This window comes from Anguilla anguilla, chromosome 2 (assembly GCF_013347855.1).
Source record: "Anguilla anguilla isolate fAngAng1 chromosome 2, fAngAng1.pri, whole genome shotgun sequence".
Classification (NCBI taxonomy): Eukaryota; Metazoa; Chordata; class Actinopteri; order Anguilliformes; family Anguillidae; genus Anguilla; species Anguilla anguilla.
The window spans coordinates 38,603,736-38,627,474 of NC_049202.1; the positions used below are offsets into that span (position 1 = coordinate 38,603,736).

The 23,739-nt window shown below is 37.8% G+C and overlaps 1 protein-coding gene across 3 annotated transcripts in view; it reads right to left on the reverse strand.

Moving 5' to 3' along the window:
• Nucleotides 1-23,739, reverse strand: part of LOC118221040 (acid-sensing ion channel 2-like) — a 363,912-nt gene that overhangs the window by 13,324 nt on the left and 326,849 nt on the right. For all 3 annotated transcript variants that reach the window (XM_035405639.1, XM_035405640.1, XM_035405637.1), the window contains 2 exons: nucleotides 4,237-4,364; nucleotides 58-208 (listed from right to left, as the gene is read on the reverse strand). In XM_035405639.1, coding sequence (XP_035261530.1) covers nucleotides 58-208; nucleotides 4,237-4,364 — 279 coding nt within the window. The remainder of the gene's footprint in view (nucleotides 1-57; nucleotides 209-4,236; nucleotides 4,365-23,739) is intronic.

The following is a 23,739-nucleotide window of genomic DNA, read 5'->3' on the forward strand; positions in this document are numbered from 1 at the left end:
GAGAACATAAAGATGGGGACAGAGCAAGAAGAAGGAGGGACAGACACGGGGGCACACCTGGCATGTGCACCATCCTGCAGTTGCAGTTCTCCACGATATAGCGCGTCTCACAGTCGATCCGGCAGGCCGTGACACTGTACACCTGGAAGAATCCAGACTCCAGGGCCATGGACTGACACTCCCCCCAAGGAGGAGGTAGGTAGGTCAACTGCACAAACACATAAACACACACACACACACACACACACACAGGATATTCAGCACATCTGGTGACCACACCACACAGTACTGCCACAAATAGATCATCACAGAATAAACACTTTCTGGAAATCTCATATCTTTGTGTTATGTCATCTCATGTCTTATGTTTACAATACCCATTTTTTGCAAACCAAGGAAGGAATTACTGTGAGTGAAGAGAGAAAGGCTTAATCTCATATTTAAATACTGAATACTCAGCATCAGAAATATAATACCAAAATGTCCCACAAGATCCAATCCAAGTAGGCAAGGACTGCCCATAAAAAGGAATGCTTTAGTATGTGGCATTGTACAGCCCTTTCAGAGGGGATATACAGTATCACAACAGGCCTTCCGTGGTAGCACTGCTTTTCACAATTTAATGGTTCCACTTTTACATTCACATCTGTCTTTCAGTTGTTTGCATTCAAGGGATTACTGTATATAGGCATTAAGAGCACTGTGTCAGGAAACTATTATCCCAATGAGCAAAAACCGGATCTAGAAAGGTGGAAATCTAGGTTGAGAGACATTCTGACATGAACTCCAATAAAGCTCAGGATTTACCCGAACATAGCTATGCCGGCATGAAAACTTTTATTTTTTAACCAAATGTAGCCATGCTTTTACCTGAATGCCTAGATGGCAGTTCACTGATGAACTTTTAACGGACTTTTCACCACAAAAACGTTCCCTGGAATGTTTTAAGTTGTTTAAGACAGTTGTTAGGCACCTTGTAATTCCAGATGTACATCTATGTCTGCTTATGTTTCAGGATCTATTTAGACTGTCAGCTATCTACTGTATATATTTACATGTGTTATCTACCTTTTTTCTTTTTGGTCAAATGTAGAATATATCAATTGTGTGCTGCTGCAATTGCTAAACTGTAAAACATAGCATATATGAAGTATATAACCACATATACAGCATCACTTGTCAGAGTCATAACTGACTAACCTGATAAACTTCTCAAAATAGACTGAAAAATGTTGTGTTAATTGAACTGCATTTATTTGTGTCCAAAATGGACCTCAATGCAGTGGCTCCAGTACTAAGATTTTAGCTGTATATATGATTAAAGAACTGCCATTTAATCTTGGTCAGTCTGGGTGGCAACTGCTGTGGGTCAGTAAGTCATCATTAATCTTCTGTCTCTCTTGGCAGGAGATTCAATCCATGGATTTGATCCTCGTAGTCCCTTTGATAGTAAAGACTGGAGCTCAGCTTGGAATAAAAGTATTCTTCATGGACCAAGGACAAAAGTCATGACTGCACCCATGTGTTTCAGTCTGCAGTACATGGTTGGCTTGACACTCTGAATTCCTGTAAAGGAAACCTAAATCTGTTTCTGTCAGGAGGAGACATACAGTCCTAATGGTTGGAACCATGGGTACTGTGTAAAAAATAATCATAGCCGAAGAAGATATTTCTTATAACAGGGGCCATGATAACAAGACTACAGAATATACAGTCTCTTATCTGTTTACTTAGAGGAGCTGTTTCTGTCTGTCGTCAAAAACAGGATTTCAAGTAAGAGGCATTAGAGGAAAGACAGCGTGTCTTCTTAAAAAAATAACATAATGGATTTGAAATGGTATATTAATGACTGTGAGCCAGAGCAGGGAGTGCTTCTGATAAAGCCTGTGAGAAGCATTTCGTTTGCAGTTTAATAGTCTTGTTTACTTCATTATTCATCGAGGTTTGGGGAGTTTTCATTCGGAAAATGCGATCAGGCCGAGTGCTTGCAAAACCACAATGTGCCTAATGCACAAAAAAGTGCATGGGACAAGAGCTGGAATTCAGAGTCTGATAAACAGGTCCTTAGCCGACGCTACATTTAATGTGTTTCCCACTTTTAAGGGCCTGAGATCTCTATCCCTGCATAGAGGGACTAGATATAAAGGCTTTGGGGGCAATTTTCTCAGTCATACGGTGTTTGCTAGACTTCCTTAGTATTTGTACTCAATTTAAAGTTTTGAGGTGTTTCATTTTTTTTCTTTCTGTAACTGCTTTATTTGACATTCTGTTTTAACCGTGCAAATTCCTCCTTAACAAACCATGTTTTATGATTGATATGTTTAATCAGAACCTATCGCCTTCTGTTTGATGTGCTGACCCAGAGTGTCTCTGTAATTAATTGCATATGGATGAGGTAACAGTTGAAGCAGGCAAAATAAATTGTCATTATGTGATGCTCTTGAACAAAAATAGACAAGGCAAAACATTGTTTGAAATAATGAATCTTGCCATCTGACACTTTTCCATCTGTGTAACCTTGGCGAATATTCTCCTGAGAGGGAAATCGAGTCCAGAATCACAGAAGATGAGGCTCAAGTATCCTGATGACCTGTTAGAACTTGAGAGCATGTCCAACATTGCAACCAGACTAAAGACCCCATTGTGAATTGTGAATATGTAGCGGAGAAAATATGGATAAAATTCTGAGAAAAACTGACTTAAGGTAATTGCCAAACATATATAATTCTCAATAACCATGACTTGCTTTAAGTCACCTTTCCCACAGTGACTAACCAATATTGCCTGCTTTGTCACCGAAGTCTGTGCATCTATGTGAAAGAACACATAAACAAGTCAGCGCACAGATTACAAAACATTTCTCTTTAAATAGCATATTAATTAATGGATCTCAAAAGCTAGACCTGACAAGGCTAGAAGCCTCTTCACAAAGGAAGGAGTAAGTGCAGTGCTTTGAGCTACAATGAATGTCCGGCTGTCTACATCACTGAGTAGGAAGTTTGGGGGGGGGATTGGGGGTCGCTGGTCAGGGAGTGATTTAGCGCTTCATTTTGTAAGGTTCCTTAACGGAAGGACTACACACCATCTGCTACTAATGGAAGCTCTGCTGCTCTCTATAACAACCACATTGTTTTAGTTGCTCCAACAGTACGTTGTGTGTCATTGTGTTACTTTGGAAAAATTCAATATTATGCTGATAAAGTTATGCTTTATCAGACATGGCATGTGTGATAAAGTAATTTCCCATTCTTGAGATCAGTAAAGTTCTATTATTGTGATTACTACACATACATATGTGCACACAAACACAGGGCAGTAGCTCACAATAGTTGGTGGGAATCTGTAGGTAAGGGTTGTATCAAGCACTTTATATGAAATTGGTTGTTTTTATCTGCGATGAATGGCAGAATGTATGTGTAAGATTCAAATGATCCTACCAGTAAGTTTTAATGGGTAAGAGGAGCTGAACCACTAAACAAACAGACTCATTTTTAAAAAGAAAAGGAAAGCTAAAAAATAAAAGCAACCGCATCCTCAGTTTAGTTTTGCAATTTTTTAGACCTATCTCCTATTAATATTTAAATAAATGAGAAACATTTATATGAAGAAGGAAAACACATTCCACAGAAATATGTGACATGAAAAATGCATCTATATGCCCTTTCTTTGGAAAAGATCAAACATGTTCGTTTGTTTAAAATCGGGCTTTGAAAACATGAACAAAAGCAGCCCAGCCACAGAATATTTGAATAAAAAAATATGGTGGTGCTCCAGGGGCTCATAATATCTGCCATTTAATTTGACTCATGGGACGGGAAAATATATTTAGCAACAGTACAGCGATATAGAGGAAACTGTAGACACAGAGCTAATGGGCCAATAGACGGGACTCTTCCCTTGGAACTAAACAGAATACGAACGATTCTGTGCCGCAGTGACCACACAGTACTGAAGAAGGCGTCATCTCACAGATAATATTTAGCAGAGATTCTGACACACTGTGATTATCAATGATTGCAATGATTAAATTCACTTGCACTTGGTTGGCTACTAAAATCTAATTCTGGTCAGTTAGCAGAAAATTGCATTTGAGGTTGCTGCTTTTAGAGAGTAGCCTATGCTGTATTCATTCGATGGGAAAAGTGGCTCTGAGCTTGCTGTTTTATTGAGGGTCATATAATAATTAACCTTGGAGGATGCAGCAGTATCAAGAAGAAGTTTTAGAAAGAGACGTACCCTCTGTTCTTGTGTCGAAACGAAGGTCTGGAATCCCGGGGCAACGCCGAACCCGAGCTCGTGAACAAAGGGGGGCTCGGCCTGGCTGTGAATCTGCACTCTGACTCCTGCCTCAAACGCCGTCTCCTCTGTGGAAACACAAAGTGTCAAACGGGTGCACAACATAACCCTATAGCCCAAACCCAATCGAAGCAATCAAGCTAGAACCACCCCCTGGGTTAAGCTACAAGCTCTTGTGGCACTGGGTTAATTACATCTTCAGGGGATCCTCATTCAAATACAACTTTATTGCACACATTTCATTCTGTCCTTTCAATTCATTCTAATTTCATTCAAAGAATGTGAACAATACAGTGTGGCATTCTGAGTTAGCCTGAAAATGACTTCTAATATCGAACTGGTTGGAGGGACGGGGCTAGCTTATAGGGAGTTTTCTGCCACAGGGAGTTTTTCCTTGCCACTGTTGCCTTAGGCTTGCTCCTGTGGGGGTTTAGGCTAGGGTTGTCTGTAAAGCGTATTGTGACAACTGTTGTAAAATACGCTATATAAATAAAATTTTATTTGATTTGATTTGATTATAGTTTTATACAATATGCCCTGGGAACACTGAGCATGGATCAGAACTGTTTCCTGCTTTATAGTCCTGCCTGCTTTGTCAATTATGGTGGATTACACTCTGGTGCAGATTAAAGCAGGCCAATTTAGCGTGGCAAGACATTAAAAGATGCACATACTGTAAGTGAAAGGTGCAGCAGCTAAACATGCTTTACCCAATCTGACAGCTGTGTGGTGTTTCATATGCATATGCAACATTGTCATAGCTGATCTGTCACAAAGGCGAGTGCACACTAACACGCTCTCACACGCGGTTCATTAAATGCTCCAACACCTTGCAGCGATCTTTTCATCATAACACCTGGATGGTTCTCATCTGATTAACGTTTCACTTTTTAAAAATATACCGATTCGATCACTTTTTAAAGCCTCCACTTCTACATTGCTGAAAATAGCACATATTGTCACCCTCGGAAAAACTCTTTTTTCACAAGTTATAAAAGAAAATGATATAAAAGAAAAGCGGCCTTTTTTCAAGTTGTTAGTGGTAGCACACCCATCGCCCACAACCCATCAGGCATATTCCTAATCGGGGAAGGAAGGGCTTAAAGGGCAGCAATCACCAGCCTTGATGTGTGAAGGACAGGTGCGTAGAGACAGCTGTGTGTTGCAATGGCAACAGTGATTATGCTCCTTAGCCTCAACTGTTCTGAGCCTCAGGGCTCCAACAGCACACTTAAGTAGCTGCTGAATATATTAGCATTCCCATTTAATCCTTGCTTTTCCATGCGCCATTTATCTCCAAAATCCAGAGAGGCCACCCTTCAAATACTGTCATCTAATCTGAAAGTAACTTTGGAAAAGCAATACTCTTACACTCTTATACAAGCACAGCTTAGGAAAAAAAGATTAAAAAATTTCATATTCTTTAAACAATTTAAATCTTGCAGGAAAAGTAGTAATTATGCATTCGGATCATAAAGTTTGCTCCAAGTGCTGCACTTTTTCTATGGGATTTTTCTTGGTATGAAAGTTACATAAGCCACTACATAAGATAAATAAGCCATTCTGGCTTTCATAGTTTGTCATGTAGCTTGAATCTATTCATTACATTACATTTATTTGGCTCTTTCATCCAACGTGACGTACAATAAGTGCATACTGAAGGTCACTGCGACAACTACAAAACACAGGTCTGAGTTTCAATTCTTTTTAAGTAACAGTTATTCATAGCCATGAACACAATAAGTCCAGTTCACACAGCAGGCATAGGCTAGGTCATAGAGTACTGCTAAGTCTACTAGGAGGCATGACAGCAAACTACAACATAAAGATAACAATACAAGTGCAAAATAATTGTCTGAGTGCCCTGGAGAATGATGACAGTTACCTGGACTCACCACTCTGCAGGGCACTCCCAATCTAGGATCACTCTTATCACTTGTATCCTTTTACTTTGTTTCTATAGCACTTTCATGTTACACATGTACCTCCTGTACCACTTTCATGTTACATGTACCTCCATTCAGCACTTACAGTGCACTTGTATCATTATCTTGATTGTTATCTTGTTGTAGCTTGTTGTCATACCTCCTAGTTTGACTTAACATTACTCTCTGACCTAACCTATGCTTACTGTGTGAATAGGTTTTAATGTGTTCATGGTTATGGATAACTGTTACATAATAAGTATAGTACCTTATTGGACCTGTGTTTTGTAGTTGTTCCACTGACCTTTGGTATGCACTTATTGTACGTCGCTTTGGATAAAATTGTCTGCTAAATAAATGTAATGTGTTGAATAGATTTTAAAATACTGATAAAGTTTGGAAATTCAAATTAGTGAGCCATGGCACTCTTACTTGACCTATGCCATTACAGTGCTTTTTACCACATCCTGCTTTTTAAAAAGGTATAATAGCTTGTTAGAGGGAGGCATTGCTCTAGCCTTTATTTCCTGAAATTTTTGTTCATATTCAGTTGCTTGTGACTGCAATGCAATTTTGATGCAGTTGGACAATGCAACACATACTTCACTAGAATACAAACTGAACTAGAGAACTGTAGCCCACCTTTAAAAAACTATTATCAAACATTAGCAGTGCAGTAGTGATCACAGCCTATATAGGCGTGTTAGAAACAGGATAATAGACCTATAGGGTATCTTTTTAAGCTGTCTGAAAAAAAACGTGTGAATTTTCAGAAGCCGATCTCGCTGGCAGCAGTGTTTGTTAAAATGCATTGAGCATCAGGGATTAAAGCACTGTTGGTGACTGAACTTTCCCTCCCCTTTCAGATTGACCTGGAGAAGACCTTTCCTGAGGCAAATGATTATAGCATGGATGCGCCCTCAATGCCTGAGTTCCCCTGAAGGCTATCTGTGAGCCTGCCAACACTATGCTGATTACAGTCAAAATGAGATTCATAAACAAGAGTGAAAGACCAGCGACCTTTAAAAAGGCAGCCCAATTAACTACGGGGAGGAATAGGGTAAAAAAGCTAAAAGTGACAGATATCAATGTTAATAATGTCATATGAATAATGAATTTAGATAACAGATATTATTTTAGATCACATATATTATGCTTGAAACCGAACAAATCATATAAATAATTGTAACAACACAGCATCATTAATTGAATCCCTTTTCTTCTTTTCAGGAGAGAAAAATATCACAAAAAGTGAACATGCAATATCATTAAATATTATATTATATACACATACATATGTAAATTATATGATAATATTATTCATTTATACAAACAAGTACTGTCAACAGTACTTGCAGAGGGCTACCCAAATCAATACTTGCAGACCGAAAAAGGTTTCATAAAAACTAAACACTCATCAGATATCATATAGGACACCGCCGTTGTACCCTTGAGCAAGGTACTTAACCTGCATTGCTCCAGTATATATCCAGCTGTATAACTGGATAAAATGTAAGTCGCTCTGGATAAGAGCTTCTGCTAAATGCCTGTAATGTAATGTAAATATCGGAGGACTATTCTGTAATATACACATTATGTACAGAAAAGCTGTGTAACTTCATGATGCCATTGTCCATTTGCCATAGCTCTCTCGAATACAATCTAAATTATGTAAAATGGATGATTTTGTACCTCAGGGTACAATACTGAAATGCTGTATACATGAGCATACACTGCAGTCTGGACAGTGACACGATCTTTGTGGTTTTGACTCTGTACTCCAGCACATTGGATTTGAAATGAAATAATGAATATTAGCTTAAAGTACAGACTGTTAGCTTTAATACGCAGGTACATCCGTATTGGACGAACCATATACCAAAAAAGCAAGTCATCATGGGGTGTAAAAATCAGAACAAATTGATCAGACATAGCAAAAACATTAGGTGTATCCAAATCAACTGGTTGGTACATTGTTAAGAAGCAATAATGCATTGGTGAGCTCAACAAGAGCAAACAACCTGATAGACCATGGAAACAACTGGACATGGATGACTGAAGACATTCAATTGTCAAGAAAAAACCCTTTTCAGCTTTTGAACATATCAAGAACACTATCAAGTAGGTATGCATAGACGTGTGGAAGACTGACATAAAGAAAAGACTACACCAGCATAACCTCAGAGGGTTCACTGCAAGATGCAAACCACTGGTAAGCCTCAAGAACAGAACGGTCAGGTTAGAGTTTGCTAAAAATATATATGCTGTATATATTTAAATAAAAACAGTGGAGTTAGGGAACAAAGTCATATGGGCAGATGAGACAAGTATTAACCTGTACCAAAGTGATGAAAGAGGAAAATGTGAAGAAAGAAAGTGACTACTCATGATCCAAAGCACTCTTCCTCATCTGTGAAACATGGTGGTGGGAGTGTTATAGCATGTATGGCTGCCACTGGAACTTGCTCACTTGTCTTCACTGATGATTGCTGACAGCAGCAGCAGGATGAATTTTAAAGTGTACAGAAACATTGTATGTGCTTAGATCCAACCAAAAAGATTCAAAACTCTTTGAACAGTGCCTCAGCAGGACAATGACCCCAAACATACTGCTAAGGTAACCAAGTTTTTCAGGGCCAAAAAGTGGAAATGTTCTTAACTGGCCACGCCAGTCACATGACTTGAATCAAATTGAACATGCGTTTCACTTTCTGAAGACAAGACAGAAGGCAAAAAGGCGCAGCAACCCAGCATCATAGTCATCCTGCCTCTCATATCTTTGTTCACAGACACATTTCATAGCCAATAAACAGAAATTACCACTGAATCCAGCAGAACAGAGGACTGTGTTTATTTTACACCATATCCTTATTCAGCTATTTGTGAAAAACATCTATATACACAAAACTGATTTGGCATCCTCAGCTGAATAATCTTAGCATTCATCACTAAATCTCCTAATAATGCGTCTTAGTCCTGGAGCCTATATGAATGAGGACTGGTTCATAAGCCATTTTCAATGCAAAGAGTGGACATTTTCAATGGCTCACTTATAATGCAGTTGTGCTTTACTTCAGACAAAAGTATCTTGCTCTACTTTATCATCATTGAGACTATTGGCTATAAATTTACCTGCTTGGTTCATCTTTTTTCATATTTATCACATATTCAACCTTTAATTTCTCACACCGCAGCACTGTTGTGAATATCAGTAGAATGAAATTAGACATAAAATAGCATCTAAATCAGGGATCATCAACTCAAATCCTGGAGGGCCACTGTGACTGTCGGCTTATGATGTGCTCATTAACTTAAGAGCTTAATTTAACTCATTTATTGGCTGAAGCGTCTGCACACCCTGTTTCCAAGGCCTAAATTGGCTGCTCATTGAAAGGAAATCACAAAAATGAGCAGAGACTGCACTAAATCATGGCCCAACCTTACCCTAAGCACAATACATTTTGTCCTTCAAGTAAATGATATTAGTTATTTTGCTCATCAATTATTACTTTTAATTATTCATTGGATTTCAGACAATATATTCATTTATATTCATGTATTTTTGATGTATTTTGTGTATACACCATATTGTGGTCTCTGGGACCTGCCTTAAAATACTACAAAGTTCCCTTGTGGAGAAATGCAATCCTTTTTATGCACCACAGCCCCCTGAAACTAGCAACCTTCTCCATTTATAAACAGCATTGTTTGGTAGTTTTGCATTCAACAGTACATTGTTAAATAAATAAATGTAATGTATTGTAAATGTAAAGGCAACACAGTATGACCAAATGATGTCTGATATTGACAAAAAGGGGGGGGGGGGGGGGGGGCGGTGGCATTTTTCCATTGGTTTATGTTGTGACACCGCCACATTAAATTTTCAGTTAAACACTGAGGAATTTTTAAATTGAAACATACCAGTTGCACTTTGATTATTTTTGTGTTTTTATTTCATTGGGAGACAAGCAGAGCAGGTGCTGGAGCCCCTATTGTTTTTGTTTATTTCTTCTTATTTTGCCAGTGCCGCCCAACTGGATTAGACTTTATAATGATCTTTGATGTAAATGAGGTGTGCTGAGCATATGCAAATACTGTCCGTGTGGGGCTTCTACTTCCACTGTTACTGGTACACTGATACACATGCAAATTAGGTGAATCATGTGACTGCAGCTCAAATGGAGAAATGAAACAAAGTAAACAAAAAAGTTAACTCCAAATAATTCTGTCTCCAAAATAATTGTGTAAAATAACTTATAAATCTTTTTATGTCACAGATTTTCTGTTTAACTAAAAACAATAAGGCAAATTCACAGACATGGATAAGAATGGACACACAATCATAGACACAGATGGACACACACTGTTCATTTGGCCAACAACGTGATTTCTCAAATAGCTTGTGTGTTTTTTTCTCTGCCTTTCCAGAGCAGTGTTTCTTGTTCTATTGCGCAGTCAAAACTGAGCCCATCTCCCCATCTCCTTCTCGACGGGCTTTCTTTCAGCTCGGCCTGGCATGCTAACAGTCAGCTTCTACTATAATAGCCAGTAAATGGAGAGAAGACCAGAGAACAAATGCATCTCCTAGTGATGACAGGAGCAATTTACTCTGCAAAGTCTGCAACACTGCTCTGATGCGACTTCATTTCGGTGCAACTGGCTTGCATGTGGAGCAGGCCAAGATCATCGTTATCTGTCATGATTGCTTACTGTTATTCATATGGTTTCCCACAGAGAATATATACAGAGAACTATAAATTCTGCCCTTCTTATACAATGAAATCTGAATGAATTTACAGATTACATTTGCCAATGACACAGAGGAAAAAGTTAAAATTCATGTTTAAATAACAATGACTGTCTTCATCCTATTTATAGACTGATCTTTCAAATCTCCTTACATAAGAAAGCTAATCTAAAACTGAGCATATACAAAGATACCGGTGCAATATTTCTAAATAATCAATGGATAGTTTTGCGCAGATTTGTTGAATGTGTGTTCTTTATCCAGAACCTTTCTGCTTGAAATGTTTTTTGAACATTATTTTACAAGCCTCATGAAAAAGCTTGTAAATGTAAAGCCTCATATAAATTACAGTTTACAGTTTAGTGTTATTTGTACATTAGCTTGATTAAACTCTTACCAATTAATGTTTTCATGGTGAAACACTGTCAGAGCCATCATAAACTAGGCTATAATTACAATTATAAACCAACTAAAAAATGTGTTGCTGTATATTAATTTATTTATATTGCGGCATTTTCTTTGACATTTTATATTTAAAACAAGTTAAAATTTAAATCCAAGATTTCTTTGTACAGTCGCTGACCTGCATTAATGAATAAAATATAGCGATCACATCCTCCCAGGCTAAATACACAACAAAATGACCTACATGACTCGTAAGCTACATAATGTAGGGCCAAGTGCATTTCAATAAATTCCACCTGACTGCTGATTTGCCCATACGGTTACACTTGCCATGAAATTTTGATCCACTTCCACAGTGTACAACTTCCACTTCAATAATGCAGCACAGTAGAAATTCTCCACCTGACTGAGATTTAATAGGAATGATATCCATTCCCATTTACATTCTCTTTCTCCTCTTCCTTGCGTTTGGAAGTGGAAAAATGGCGGGGACAGTAAAACTTATTGACTGCAATTAACAGTGAATCACAAGTAGGTATCCACTTCTTGAAATACTTGACTTTTTTTAATTTTTTTTTTAACCTTACTTGAGCTCATACCAAGAACTTACCTACAGTAAAATGTGAGAGATCACCTACTTCACAGGCAACAGTTTTAGAGATGGTAAAGCATAGATATACTGACATGCATTTACATTTATTAAGTTCTCCAGAGCAACTTTTTGATTCATGTATTTAATTTGTATCATTTTATAAGAACAACAATAAACATATGGTCACACACCAGAGCCATAGTGAAAACACGTAAATAGCAAAATGACTAATCACAGCAATTACAAAAAGTAATCAAAATGAAAAAAAATTCTTGTTCATGCTCGAAGAGGAAACTGGATTCAGATAATTACATTTAGATGCATGATGGGCACTGCCATGCACACTGTCAGCCAAAGCTAATGATTTAAAAGCAGACGGATGTGCACAGTGGCTACTTTGAAGGCAAACTTGTACACAGACAGATTATTCCAAAGCATGATACTAGAGGTCTTTCCAGTTTTCTTCTGCAGAACCAGGCTGCAGGTTATTTTTTTTTACTTCTGCTGACTAATAAAATCAGAGCATTCTACATGGGCAATACTGATAGCTAACTTTGCACAGTTTGGATTCATAAATATTTAGTAACAAATTGATACTAAATCACAACTTAACTACCACTCAGCGTATATATATATATATATATATATATATATATATATATACCTTATGTAAAATTGCATGCAAATTGTTTTACAGGACTGCAAAATCACACAATATATATTGTGTATTGTAAATGCTATAAGCTCTGGGGAAAATTCATACAATTACACATTAACACTACAAATTTACAATATTCTGGCCATATTACTAGCTCTTTAAATTGCAAATGTGTACATTTTACATTTTAATGTTGTATTGCGCAGAAAGATGCATTTTCAGGTAGCTCTGTATTTTTCTTGGTTCTTTTAAGACAACATGTCATAGCATAGCACAGCACACCATAGCATAATGTAACATAACAATGATGAGAACAGGCCATTCAGCCCAGCAATACTTGCCATTTTCATTCCAATAAAAGGTTACTTACTGATCACCATTTACCTACAAACTTGATAGTATCTAGCACCATATCAAGCTGGGTTTTGAAAACCCTCAGGGTTTCTGCCTCAACATGATCTGACAGACTATTCACAGTGACTACTCTCAGTGTAAAAATGTCTGCAGAATTTGCCTTTTGATCATTTCCATTTATGCCCCCTTGTTCTACTAATAGAACTCAACCTGAAGAATCTCTTGTAGTTCGCTTTGTTAATCAATTTTATGAATCCAAAAGCCTCAATCAAATCACCCATAGAATACATACAGAACCAACAATTTACCATTCTTGCCTTATTACCTCTAGAGTACATGCATACATGTGGAATGTGGATCCAGTATTTGCCTTGTTTAGAGATTTCTAGCAGCATCTGCATTAATATTTGTTCATTCAGGATACTCTACAATTGTCAGTGTGCTGGGGTTTTCATCCATTCCAAATGCACGCTCAGAAGGTCAGAGGATTATATCGTAAATTGGTTGATTACCCAGAGCAGTAGATGTGTTTTTAAGGACAGTGTGAACTTAATTGTTGGTATACAGCCTCTGGTGGTAAAAAAATGTTAATAGCTTATTAGTGGTAGCATAATTCACCTTACAGAATTATCCTACTGCTAATGCTCTACTAATGCCTCTGCTGCCATAATGCTGCTCAAAAAGAACTGTTTTTCTGAAAGCACAGTCTGCTTCGAACAGAATACGGATACATTTACAGTATATCAGGCTAATTAGCTTTGCATCTCATCCATGTTCAATAAAGCTATGTCCTTTCAAAACAACTGAAATTATATAGAGCTCTGATTAACCAATCAGACTGACAGACTTTCTGTAAAAAGAAGCAATAGTTGCAGAATAACTCCTGCAGAGACAACTAAACAACTATCTGGAGATTAACAAAAGAGCCGTGCGTGGGCAAAAACACAGAACTTCAGCAGAAATACTGATCTGGAAATATAACAGACATATCCAACAAGACTCAGTTATTACTCAGAAGCTTCTTACTAGTAATTGACTATTTAGACTGGCAATGGACAATTTGCCTCAGATACAAGAATAAAGAAGCCACCCAAGTGGCTCTCAGGATAGCAAGCTTGCTGTGCATTAGCAACGGATGCTTTCCGGGGCTGAATGGACAATGGTCCGTCTTGTTCTTCACTTTTGATTTGCCTAGAAATATGTGACATTTGACCAAAAAATGTAAAAAATAACAATAATTGTAAGTCGCATTACATTACATTTATTTGCAGATGCTTTTATCCAAAAGCACAATGAGTGCATGCCAAAGGTCACTGGAACAACTACATTGGAACAAGTTGTGGGGTATTCACTAATTTCTTCACTGGTGAATAACATCTTAACTCATGAACTCTTCTGTGTCACATTAGAGCTATTTCAAGCAGCATAAAACAATGGTAATGCTGTGCATTATGTTCAGCTTTTAAGGGAAGGGTATGCAGTTTAGTTAAACACAGTGAATGCAATATGAATAATGTGAATGTAAAAAAACGACCATAATGGAATTATATTATCAATTTTCAAATTTACATTTAAATTAAATTAAAATAAATACAAAGAGGGGTTCTATTTTTCATTTAGAGTATTTTCATTTCCTATTTGCAGTACTTGCACCTGTCCTGGCATGACAAATCCATTTTTATTTTCTGTGGGAGATCCTATTTCACTCAGTAGTAATAGTTGTAACAGCACACAGCCCAGTGGGCATATATAGCTGAGGTCTCAGCATGATGATGATGACGCATATGTTTTTTACAAATATCCCAGCAGTGTTCCACTAGATTCAAATCAGGTAAACAAGGGCTCCAATCCATCCAACACATATTATTCCATGCGAGGAGGAAAGCATAAAAATATGCGGAGCATATATACACATATTTTAAAAATATCCTGAATCCTTGGATTCTTTTTTTTATTATTTGACATTTACATTTAATGTGAGGGACTTTAATATTGTATTTGTAAAATTTAGCAGCGAAGTAGTTAGCACTGAACACAAAAAGAAGAGTATTTATCCCAGAGATGTCTTTGATGTTCGAAAAGGACATCAAACCTATCACGAACAGGGCTCGAGAGGGTCCGATTATTTTGAGAAGACTGGCAGGGGCACATTTACCACATTTAACAGGAGACCAAAGTAAAGTTCTTTATTCAAAATGTATTTATTATCTCTTTGAAGACCAAAAAAACTTTAAAACTTTGAAAAACAGAGCACACCAGCATCACATGATAAAGAAGTTTTAAAAAATCACAAAGCAGAATCTTTTTTTTTTCCCTCATGTATCACCAGACATTTTTTTATGTATAGCTTTTGTCCATGGTTAGATACACACTTTGTGTGTTCGGGGAATATAAAACCTCTTTACCAAGACCTGGCTTGTCGATCAGTAATGCCAAAGAGGACAAAAAGTGCATAAATGGTACTCAGCAAACAAAGAGTGCATAAACTGCACTCATTTGCACTTACACACTTTGACTACTCCCTTGCTCACAATGTAAGTGAAAGTAAATTTAAAAATGCAAATGTAATAAATACATAGTAATGTATAATGTAGTACTAAATATGCATCTCATTACAGCAAGTTTGTCGGTATGAAGAAGGGATGGAAAGGTAAGCGGAGGTAAACCAAACAGGTTATCTCTGCAATAATATTTCCATTAAAGTAGTACTCAAAATACCCTGTCTGTGCAGACATGCAAGATGGCAGAAGAATACTAATGTAACCCGTCAAAATTAAATAGCATGAAATTACATTATACTTGGAATCCCTTTTCACAATGACAGTTTTTATAACTAATTATTATATATTTCATAATGAAACCCTATTTCATCATTGTTTGTTTAACAATAACTTCACTCAAATCTGCATGATAATGAAGTCCCATTTTCTTAATGACACTTCTCACATTGACATTTAGTAATATGTTGACATTTCAATCTGTTGTGAGAACAATGATCTGGTACTGATTTTAGACTGACACAACTGGAGACATTAAATGAATTATGTCATTTTGAAAAGTGTTATTGCGAAAGTAAATGTCATTATTGAATAATGTCATCAGGACAACTGATTTTATGAAACAGTTATTTCAGGATAATGAGATCAATTTTTAAAATGTTTTTTTCTTGATTTATTTATTTGATTTCAGTAGGTTTCAAGCAGGTCAAATATCATACAAGTTGTGATATTACAAAAAAATTGCATGGATTTATTGACAAGGTTTCTTTGAAGTGGTGGGTGGGGGTAAGTGGATTTGGTTCTAACATCAGGGCCTATATCCATAAGGAATCTCAAAGTGTGATTCCCCTGTCCATATCCTAAACCTTATCCAGTATTGTCTAAATGACAGGACTGGATCAGCATTCTACTTTTTTACCCCATTTGCACTGGTACATTTAAGCCAAGCAAGACCTGTACTGGCCTATGCTGGAGCTTTTGAACTTGTTCAAATGTGTTCTGAGCTGGTGAAAACTGATTTAGAACCAGCCCCATTTCATTTCTGGAGCTGACACGATTATAATTACTGTAGCAATAATGTCAACAACATAATTTTGCCACCAGGATGTTTGAGTAAACCATGCAAAATATTGCAGGCAGTCTGCCATTTAAAACCACACAACCCAAAACGAAATTGAGCAACATGAGTCTTTGTTGTGCAAAGAAAACCGAGTGTCCCAGACTTTCAGTGAAGTTCAGGTCCTGCTGAACATGTGGGGTGATGCTTCAGTTCAAGAGCAGCTGCTATAGCCATTGTGAAACAAGGCAGTGTGCATTATTATCAGCTCCGAGTGTTAAGGTGGCTACCACAAACTGCAAAGCATGGCCATAAAGAAACTGAAAATAGACTACAGGAAAATGAAGGGACCACAACAGTTGGAGTGGTGTTGAGCCCGGAAAAAAAAAATTGAGATATGAATTGATAGATTCTGTTCTGGAACACAGACTCTCAATAGATCAAGCTGAGGCTTGCAACGCAGCAACCAGCATCCTGGAAGGTGCGTCAAAATTCAGCTCGCTGTCTTCTCCAGCAAAGCTTACAGTGGCATAAGCTGCCATTTCAGCAGCTTTTTAGCTGAACGGCATTTAATGAGCCGTGGAATGCGGCCTAGTTCCATGAATTTATGTTACCTTGTTTGCTGACAGGTGACCAGTGCTGTTTATGGGAAGTGTTGATTATGCCAGTGGGGACCAGTTGGTCTTTAGTCAAACATAATCATTAATAATGAAATAGTTAATGTACAAAATCATGAGTACATTGCTAACACACACACACATAACATTTTCATACAGTTAAAAACGTACTTCATGTACAGATTTCCAGGAGGAAGAAAATTTGCTGTCTGTATTCTGTTTATAAAAATGGCAGAGCCTTTCTGTTGTCAGAATTACATGGTGAAAGTGTATGAGGTGTCCAGTATAAATAAAATTGGCTGCACATTTCAGTCCATTGGCTTGTCTCTGTGCTGCCTTACTGCGTGTCTCACAATCGTTTAACGAGGAACACACTAATTCAGACATCATCAGTACACCAAAAACAGACCAAGACTTTTCATATTATAGTGATTCCCCTCCCACCTCCCAAATACTGCAAACTTGTTAGCTGTGGCCTGGTGCCCTCTTTTGTGACCTGTACGTGCTGTAATAATGTGGTCTTTTTAATAAGAATCTAATATAATAATCTATACATCTATTAATCTATGATGGATGAGCAAAGAGCAGGTGTATTGGAAGGGAGAAAGTTTTCAAACTACCATAATACTATTACAATATCATACTATTGCTTATCAATAATTTAAAACTTTGCTGGGCACTCTGACACAGCTTTCTGTCAAACAGTTGTAGTCATGATTATTTAGTCAAACTTTGATCAAGCTTTAAAAACCTGGGCTAAGCCATAGTGCTATACTGAAAAATGGTAACACAGTGAGAACACATGAGTAGGTCCTCATATCCTGGGCTAAAAAAAGCCTGAAAAGATATATTGATTAAATAGTAACAATATTACCAAAAGCAAGAAGGCCATAAAAACAAACACATAATGGTAAAAACAGGCAATTCAGCCCATGTATGCCATTTACCTACAAACTAGAGAGAATCAAGCAGTAAGCGTGGGTTTGAACACCCTTAGGGTCTTAACCTTATTACATGACCTGGCAAGCTCTTCCACACATTGGCAGCTCTCTGTGTAAAGAAATACTTTCTGATATTTGTGGAGAATTGACCTTTTCATAATTTCCACATTATATTCTCCTGATTTAATGTTACTCCAAGAAAATGTTAGCATTTCTTGAGTTCATATTGAAGGATAGTAGCATGGTGACCTAAAATATGATCCAGGATCCTCGTTTGCTTCCATCCATTGGCAGTCAAGACAGTTATGTTGTTGTACAATTTCCTGGAACTGAACAGTTTGTTTTAAATGAAAAATAAAATTAAGCCTCAAAGGCAAACTCTGTGGGAAATGGGGAGGGGGGATGTTTATAACTTTGAAAATTAAGTTGAGTGCAATTTTAATTTGAATAATTTCTTGGAATGGTTACTTGCATTAGTCTATCCATATTTTTTACAGCAAGGCTTTTATTTTGTGGATAAATTGTTTTATAAGTTTAAAACTGATAACAAAACAAGCCACAAGCAAGATCTTATTAGAACTTTTTTTCTGTCTGCTAAGCATGTAATGGTGTTATTGCCCTCTAAAACACTGTTGATACTGGTATTACCAGTTTCAGCAAACGTCCCTTTGAACTGATCATTGGTCTAACCTGCATCTGCTTTCATTAACTTTCCTTAATTAACAAGTGTGCCAACGCTTTGAGTCAGGTAGACAGGTAAACACATAGCTTCTTTCTTTACATCATGTTAGGGAGATTAAATGATCAGTTTTAATCACTAAGTGCACAAGAAATAGACAAAATTTGGTTAACTACTGCATTAGCTTTCAGTACACCGCTCAGTAAAGGCTATCTAATAAAACTTGTGCTTCAAATGACATAATTCGTACATTGCAGATCTTTGCTATGAATGTTTTGCAAAAGTGAGTGTGGAGAATGAAGAGTATATGTATCAAAAATTCTCAGTAATGTCAATAAAATAGGCACAATTTTGTGATGCAAATAAAAGCAGTTTTATCAATGTTCTCATATTATTTTAATAACATCAACTTTGAAACTAGGCCAATGCACTTTTATTGATTTTTTAAAAACTTTTTTTTTTTTTTTCAAAATACCAGTATTGACCATGTGGAAATACCTACACCGGTGTAAACTCAGGCACCGTATGTGTGCAGTTAAACTGAGCACCATGTCAGGCCTACTGTCTGCACTCTGTAAGCCACAGCATAATAACCAGTCAACAGCAAAATAACTGTACCTGTCTTGAGTTCTCAAAAATAGAAACATGACAAACTACTGCAGAGAACAGTAAAACTGAGAACTGTTGCCTAAGATTGCCTAATGATGCATAAACAACTAAGGTGTGATTTTAGCCATATTATAAGACAGTGAGGGAATGATGAAAGGGTAATAGCAGTCTGCAGACAAGCAGGCAGTTTCTAACCACCCAACTTGAACTGCTTCTAGCACCATTAAGTTATATACAGTATGTACTGTATCTTTCAAAGTGTTGAGCAATGCATGTTTGACTGTACTCAAGAAGATAGATTTTTAAATTATGCTACTGGCTTGGACACTTTCTCTAAACTCTCTGATTTTTGACAGACCCATTATGTAGTTATGTATGGAGTGTTCTGTTTAATGCTCACTTTTTGCATCAGTCGAAACAAAAAAAACAATACACATATCGTATAGTAAAGAGTTTGAAAATGCGTAATTGTTTATACTCAGGGCTTGACATTAACCCCCCGCCACCAGCCACACGTGGGTAGAAAATTCTGGGCTGATGAAAATACTGAGCCACAGTGACTGCTTAGCCATGTCAAGCATTGTTTATACTACACACGCTGTGCATTGACCAGTCTCTAAATCTGCACTGCATAGTGTAATGCTACGTGCCGATCTTTTCTTCAAGTCAGTGCATGCTTACCCACTGATTTACCTTCACTAAAATGTCTTTAACAGGATTCTCCGGAGCTTTGGAGATATTTAAGGTATTTTCATTTCAAACTTCAAAAAAATCTGAGTGAAGTTCAGGCGATCATTTATTTTGGTTACACTTGGCGGAAAAATTATGACAGGAAGCAAAATTGGATTTTAAAAACAGGAATATGAACTGTTGAAAGGTGTGGTATACACTAGTGGAATACACCAGAACACCAACTTATACTAGAACGGATTAAACTATGAGAGAGGGATAAAGGATACAAGGACAGAAATATTGAATGACATGCACAGTAAATTTGATATTTCATCCAATATCAACTTTTTTTCAGAAACGTTTCAGAAGTTCTCAGAAGCAGAAACTTAAAAATGCACATTAATAGGAGTTTATAAGTACAAACATAAACCGGATTTATCCAAAGCCATAGTTTCATGCAGTATACCAATTGTCCTGTAAGAATGGAAGGTTAGCTAAGGAAGCTTAGGAGGAAGAACCCCAACCTACACCTCAGTCTCATAGAGCACAAGATGCAATGAAGAATGAGCCCCCTCTGGCCCATCATTAGGGGACACATTGAACATGCCCTGCAGCAGGTATTCAGGTGGCAGGTACATGGCTGAGCAGGTATTAGTGTGGGTTCCCACTTCTGAGAGCAAATCCTTATGAGGAAGCAGATAAGGTGATCCCAGTGAATTAGCATCTGTGACAACCTGGGAGATTGTATCCAGCAGACATTTTGTGTAAACCTGTTGAAGAAATGTCATGCTCATGAAGCCTTGAGCATTCCCATTGTCTCTCTAGCTAACTCAAAAGGGTCATGGGAGGATATCGCCTAAAGGGCCTAGGCTCAGCCCCTGTGAATGGCAGGAACTAAAAGAGAGTGTCTGACAGGAAGTGGGGCATATTCTCTTCCAACCCAGGTCACACGCATCTGATCCAGCGCAACATCCGTACAGACCCAGAGAGGGATTTTAAGCTATGTTTACTGGGTACCTAAAGTCAGGTGGGAAGGCACTGGAGAAATAAAGGAAAATGGAAGCATCTAGTATTGTAATAACTTTTGCACATTGAATGTAAGAGACCCAAGAGACCCACTGTAAGACTGTCTTCACCACCCCTGCAGGCTTGGAATAGTGCACAGTTATTCTCTTTGACTTTCATGGGGCACCAGCTACCTTCCAGAGCCTCATGGACCAAGTACTGTGGTTAGCACTGTGGTACTAAGACCAGGATGTATACGGTGTTAGACACTGTCTAGTCTATAGGTAATCAGATCTCTAATTTAATCAGGAAAATGGCGAGCATTGTTGGGCTGAATGGCCTGTTCTCATCATAATGTTATGTTATGTCACGTAATGTTATGTTATGCTATATTCCATCACCAATTTTCTGCAACCTACCAAGACAATGTGGTCATTTGCTGTGAAGATTGGGTGAGTCACAATAAATGACTTACGGCTGTGCTTGGGGCATTGTGGGAGGCAGGGAGAATGGGGGGGAAAAAAACACAAAAGCAAAGACCAGGACTACAAGAGGCAGAATATCTGGGGTTCACCACTGGCTAAAGAAATCTGAAGTATCAGCTAAAGAAAGTGGCAGATATCCAATAATGGCCCTGATCTATCACCAGAAAAACAGCTGAGTGCATCCCTTGGCCTGACAGGCTATTATCCATGCTTAACTCCTAATTCTGCCTTTGTAGCTTCTGATCTCACAAATTTAACCAGGGACTCACAATCATGATGCATTGGGGGCGAGATGGTGGCGAGGGCTTTCCTGCAATAGAAGACAGCATTGTGTTCTGGCCCAGTGTTAGTAACTCCCAATTTTAGAAAAGAGGGTGGTTTCTCTCATCCAATAGTCCAGCTCCCAGCATTACAAATCCAATGCCCTGTCCTGGAGGGATGCCGTGTGGACCTCAATCACACCCGACAGAAAGAGGAAGGGCTCAGGTATTAATGGCTGTTACAGGCCAAAGGTGAGTCTGCAAACCTGGCAGACAATTTTTTTTTATTTGCCAGCCAGCCTCACTCATCTCTCACAATTTCAGTCAACAAACCCTCATTAAGGACAAGATAAAAGAGGCTCAGGTGAAAAATAGGAAGCAAGAGTACAGGAGAACAGCAGCCCTCGTGATGTACTGTGAAGAAAAGTGAAGTGCGAAGAATTCACTTGTGAGCTGACCTTTCTTTCCGGACTATGTGTAAACCATATCTATCTATTAGTTTGTTAAGGCTGACATTATGCTTAGCGGCCCAGGGAATAGAGAAGGCACCATCCAAAAAGTACAGATTTACTCCAAAATGGAGGTCTTTTTATGTTTGTTTTGTACATTTTACATTTTAATGTGTGCCCTTAAATCTCAATAAAAGAGCCTGTACATTCACTGGCCCAAACAGTACCATTATGAGTGCAATAAACTGAAACAAATCTGTCCCAAGTGTTTTCTTATTTCACAAGTGAATTGTATGTGTCCCTGTACAGACACACTGAAATCTGTGCAAAATAAACGACAAAATTCGCATTTTCTTACACCAGATATTTAGACCTTATTATACCACAACATTGTTTTTGTCAACAAACCTCAAGGTTTCAGTATGGGACCACATTTCCTTTCTTTATTTTTGGTACTTTGGCATCCCTGTTTGGGTTGCAGTTGTAATGTATCATGTTGCATTAACTCATTAATGCCAATGATGTTTCAACACCATGTTTCATCAAATTTCCCTTGGAAATGTGATAGCCGTTGAGTATTGACATTGATTGCCAAATGCTGAATGACAATTGAACGTCTCACACAGCATGTTATAGAGAGAATGATGTAAGGCACAGGTCACACCTGGACAAAAGAGCTAGAAATTAACCGGAATCAAATGCAACATACAAATACAATGAACTGATATTTGAAAAGATTCATTTCCATGCGTTTTTTTTTAAAATTTACATATGAAAAAAAAAACCATTTCGTTTCATATCGAATCAAAATGAGATCTACGTTAGATAATGAAAGCGACAGTCTAAATACAGCCTTTGCGTGAACATGCACTGTCTTATTCCTGGAATATCATACTGACAGCCTTTCTTTCAGGGGCAGTATATGGCTATAACTTAGTGAAAAACTGGACAAGTTTTTGTGTCCTTTCATGTTGAAAAAATGGCAAACAGTAAGTGCTAGTAAAATTAGCCAGGAGCCATGCCGACCTGTACTCTCTGTACTTATTGAAAGCTGCTGAAGCTAAGCAGGTAGTATATGGATTGGAGACTCCCCTGGGAAGACTAAATGGTTACTGGAAGCTGGAACAGGTACAGTATTAGTGGGCCTCTGGGGAGCCTTCTTCCCCACACAGAAGCCTAATGCCACAGCACAGTCATGGGGTGTTGAGGGTGCCATCCATCTGACTCACTGTGGTCATTAAAGATCCCATCACACTTTTTCGATACAGTAGGGCTGTCAATCATGGAGTCCTGGCCAGATTCCCCCCAAAAAACTGTCTCTTTACATCTGGCCATCGAATCACTTCCTGTATTTGACTGGTCTTGCACTTCTACCCACTTCTGTTTCCCAGGTCATCATTGCAAAAGAGAATTGACCTACCTTTTAAAGTTAATAATACTATTAAAACATGATGTCAGCAAGTGAAGTTATGAAAAATAATTGTAGGAAA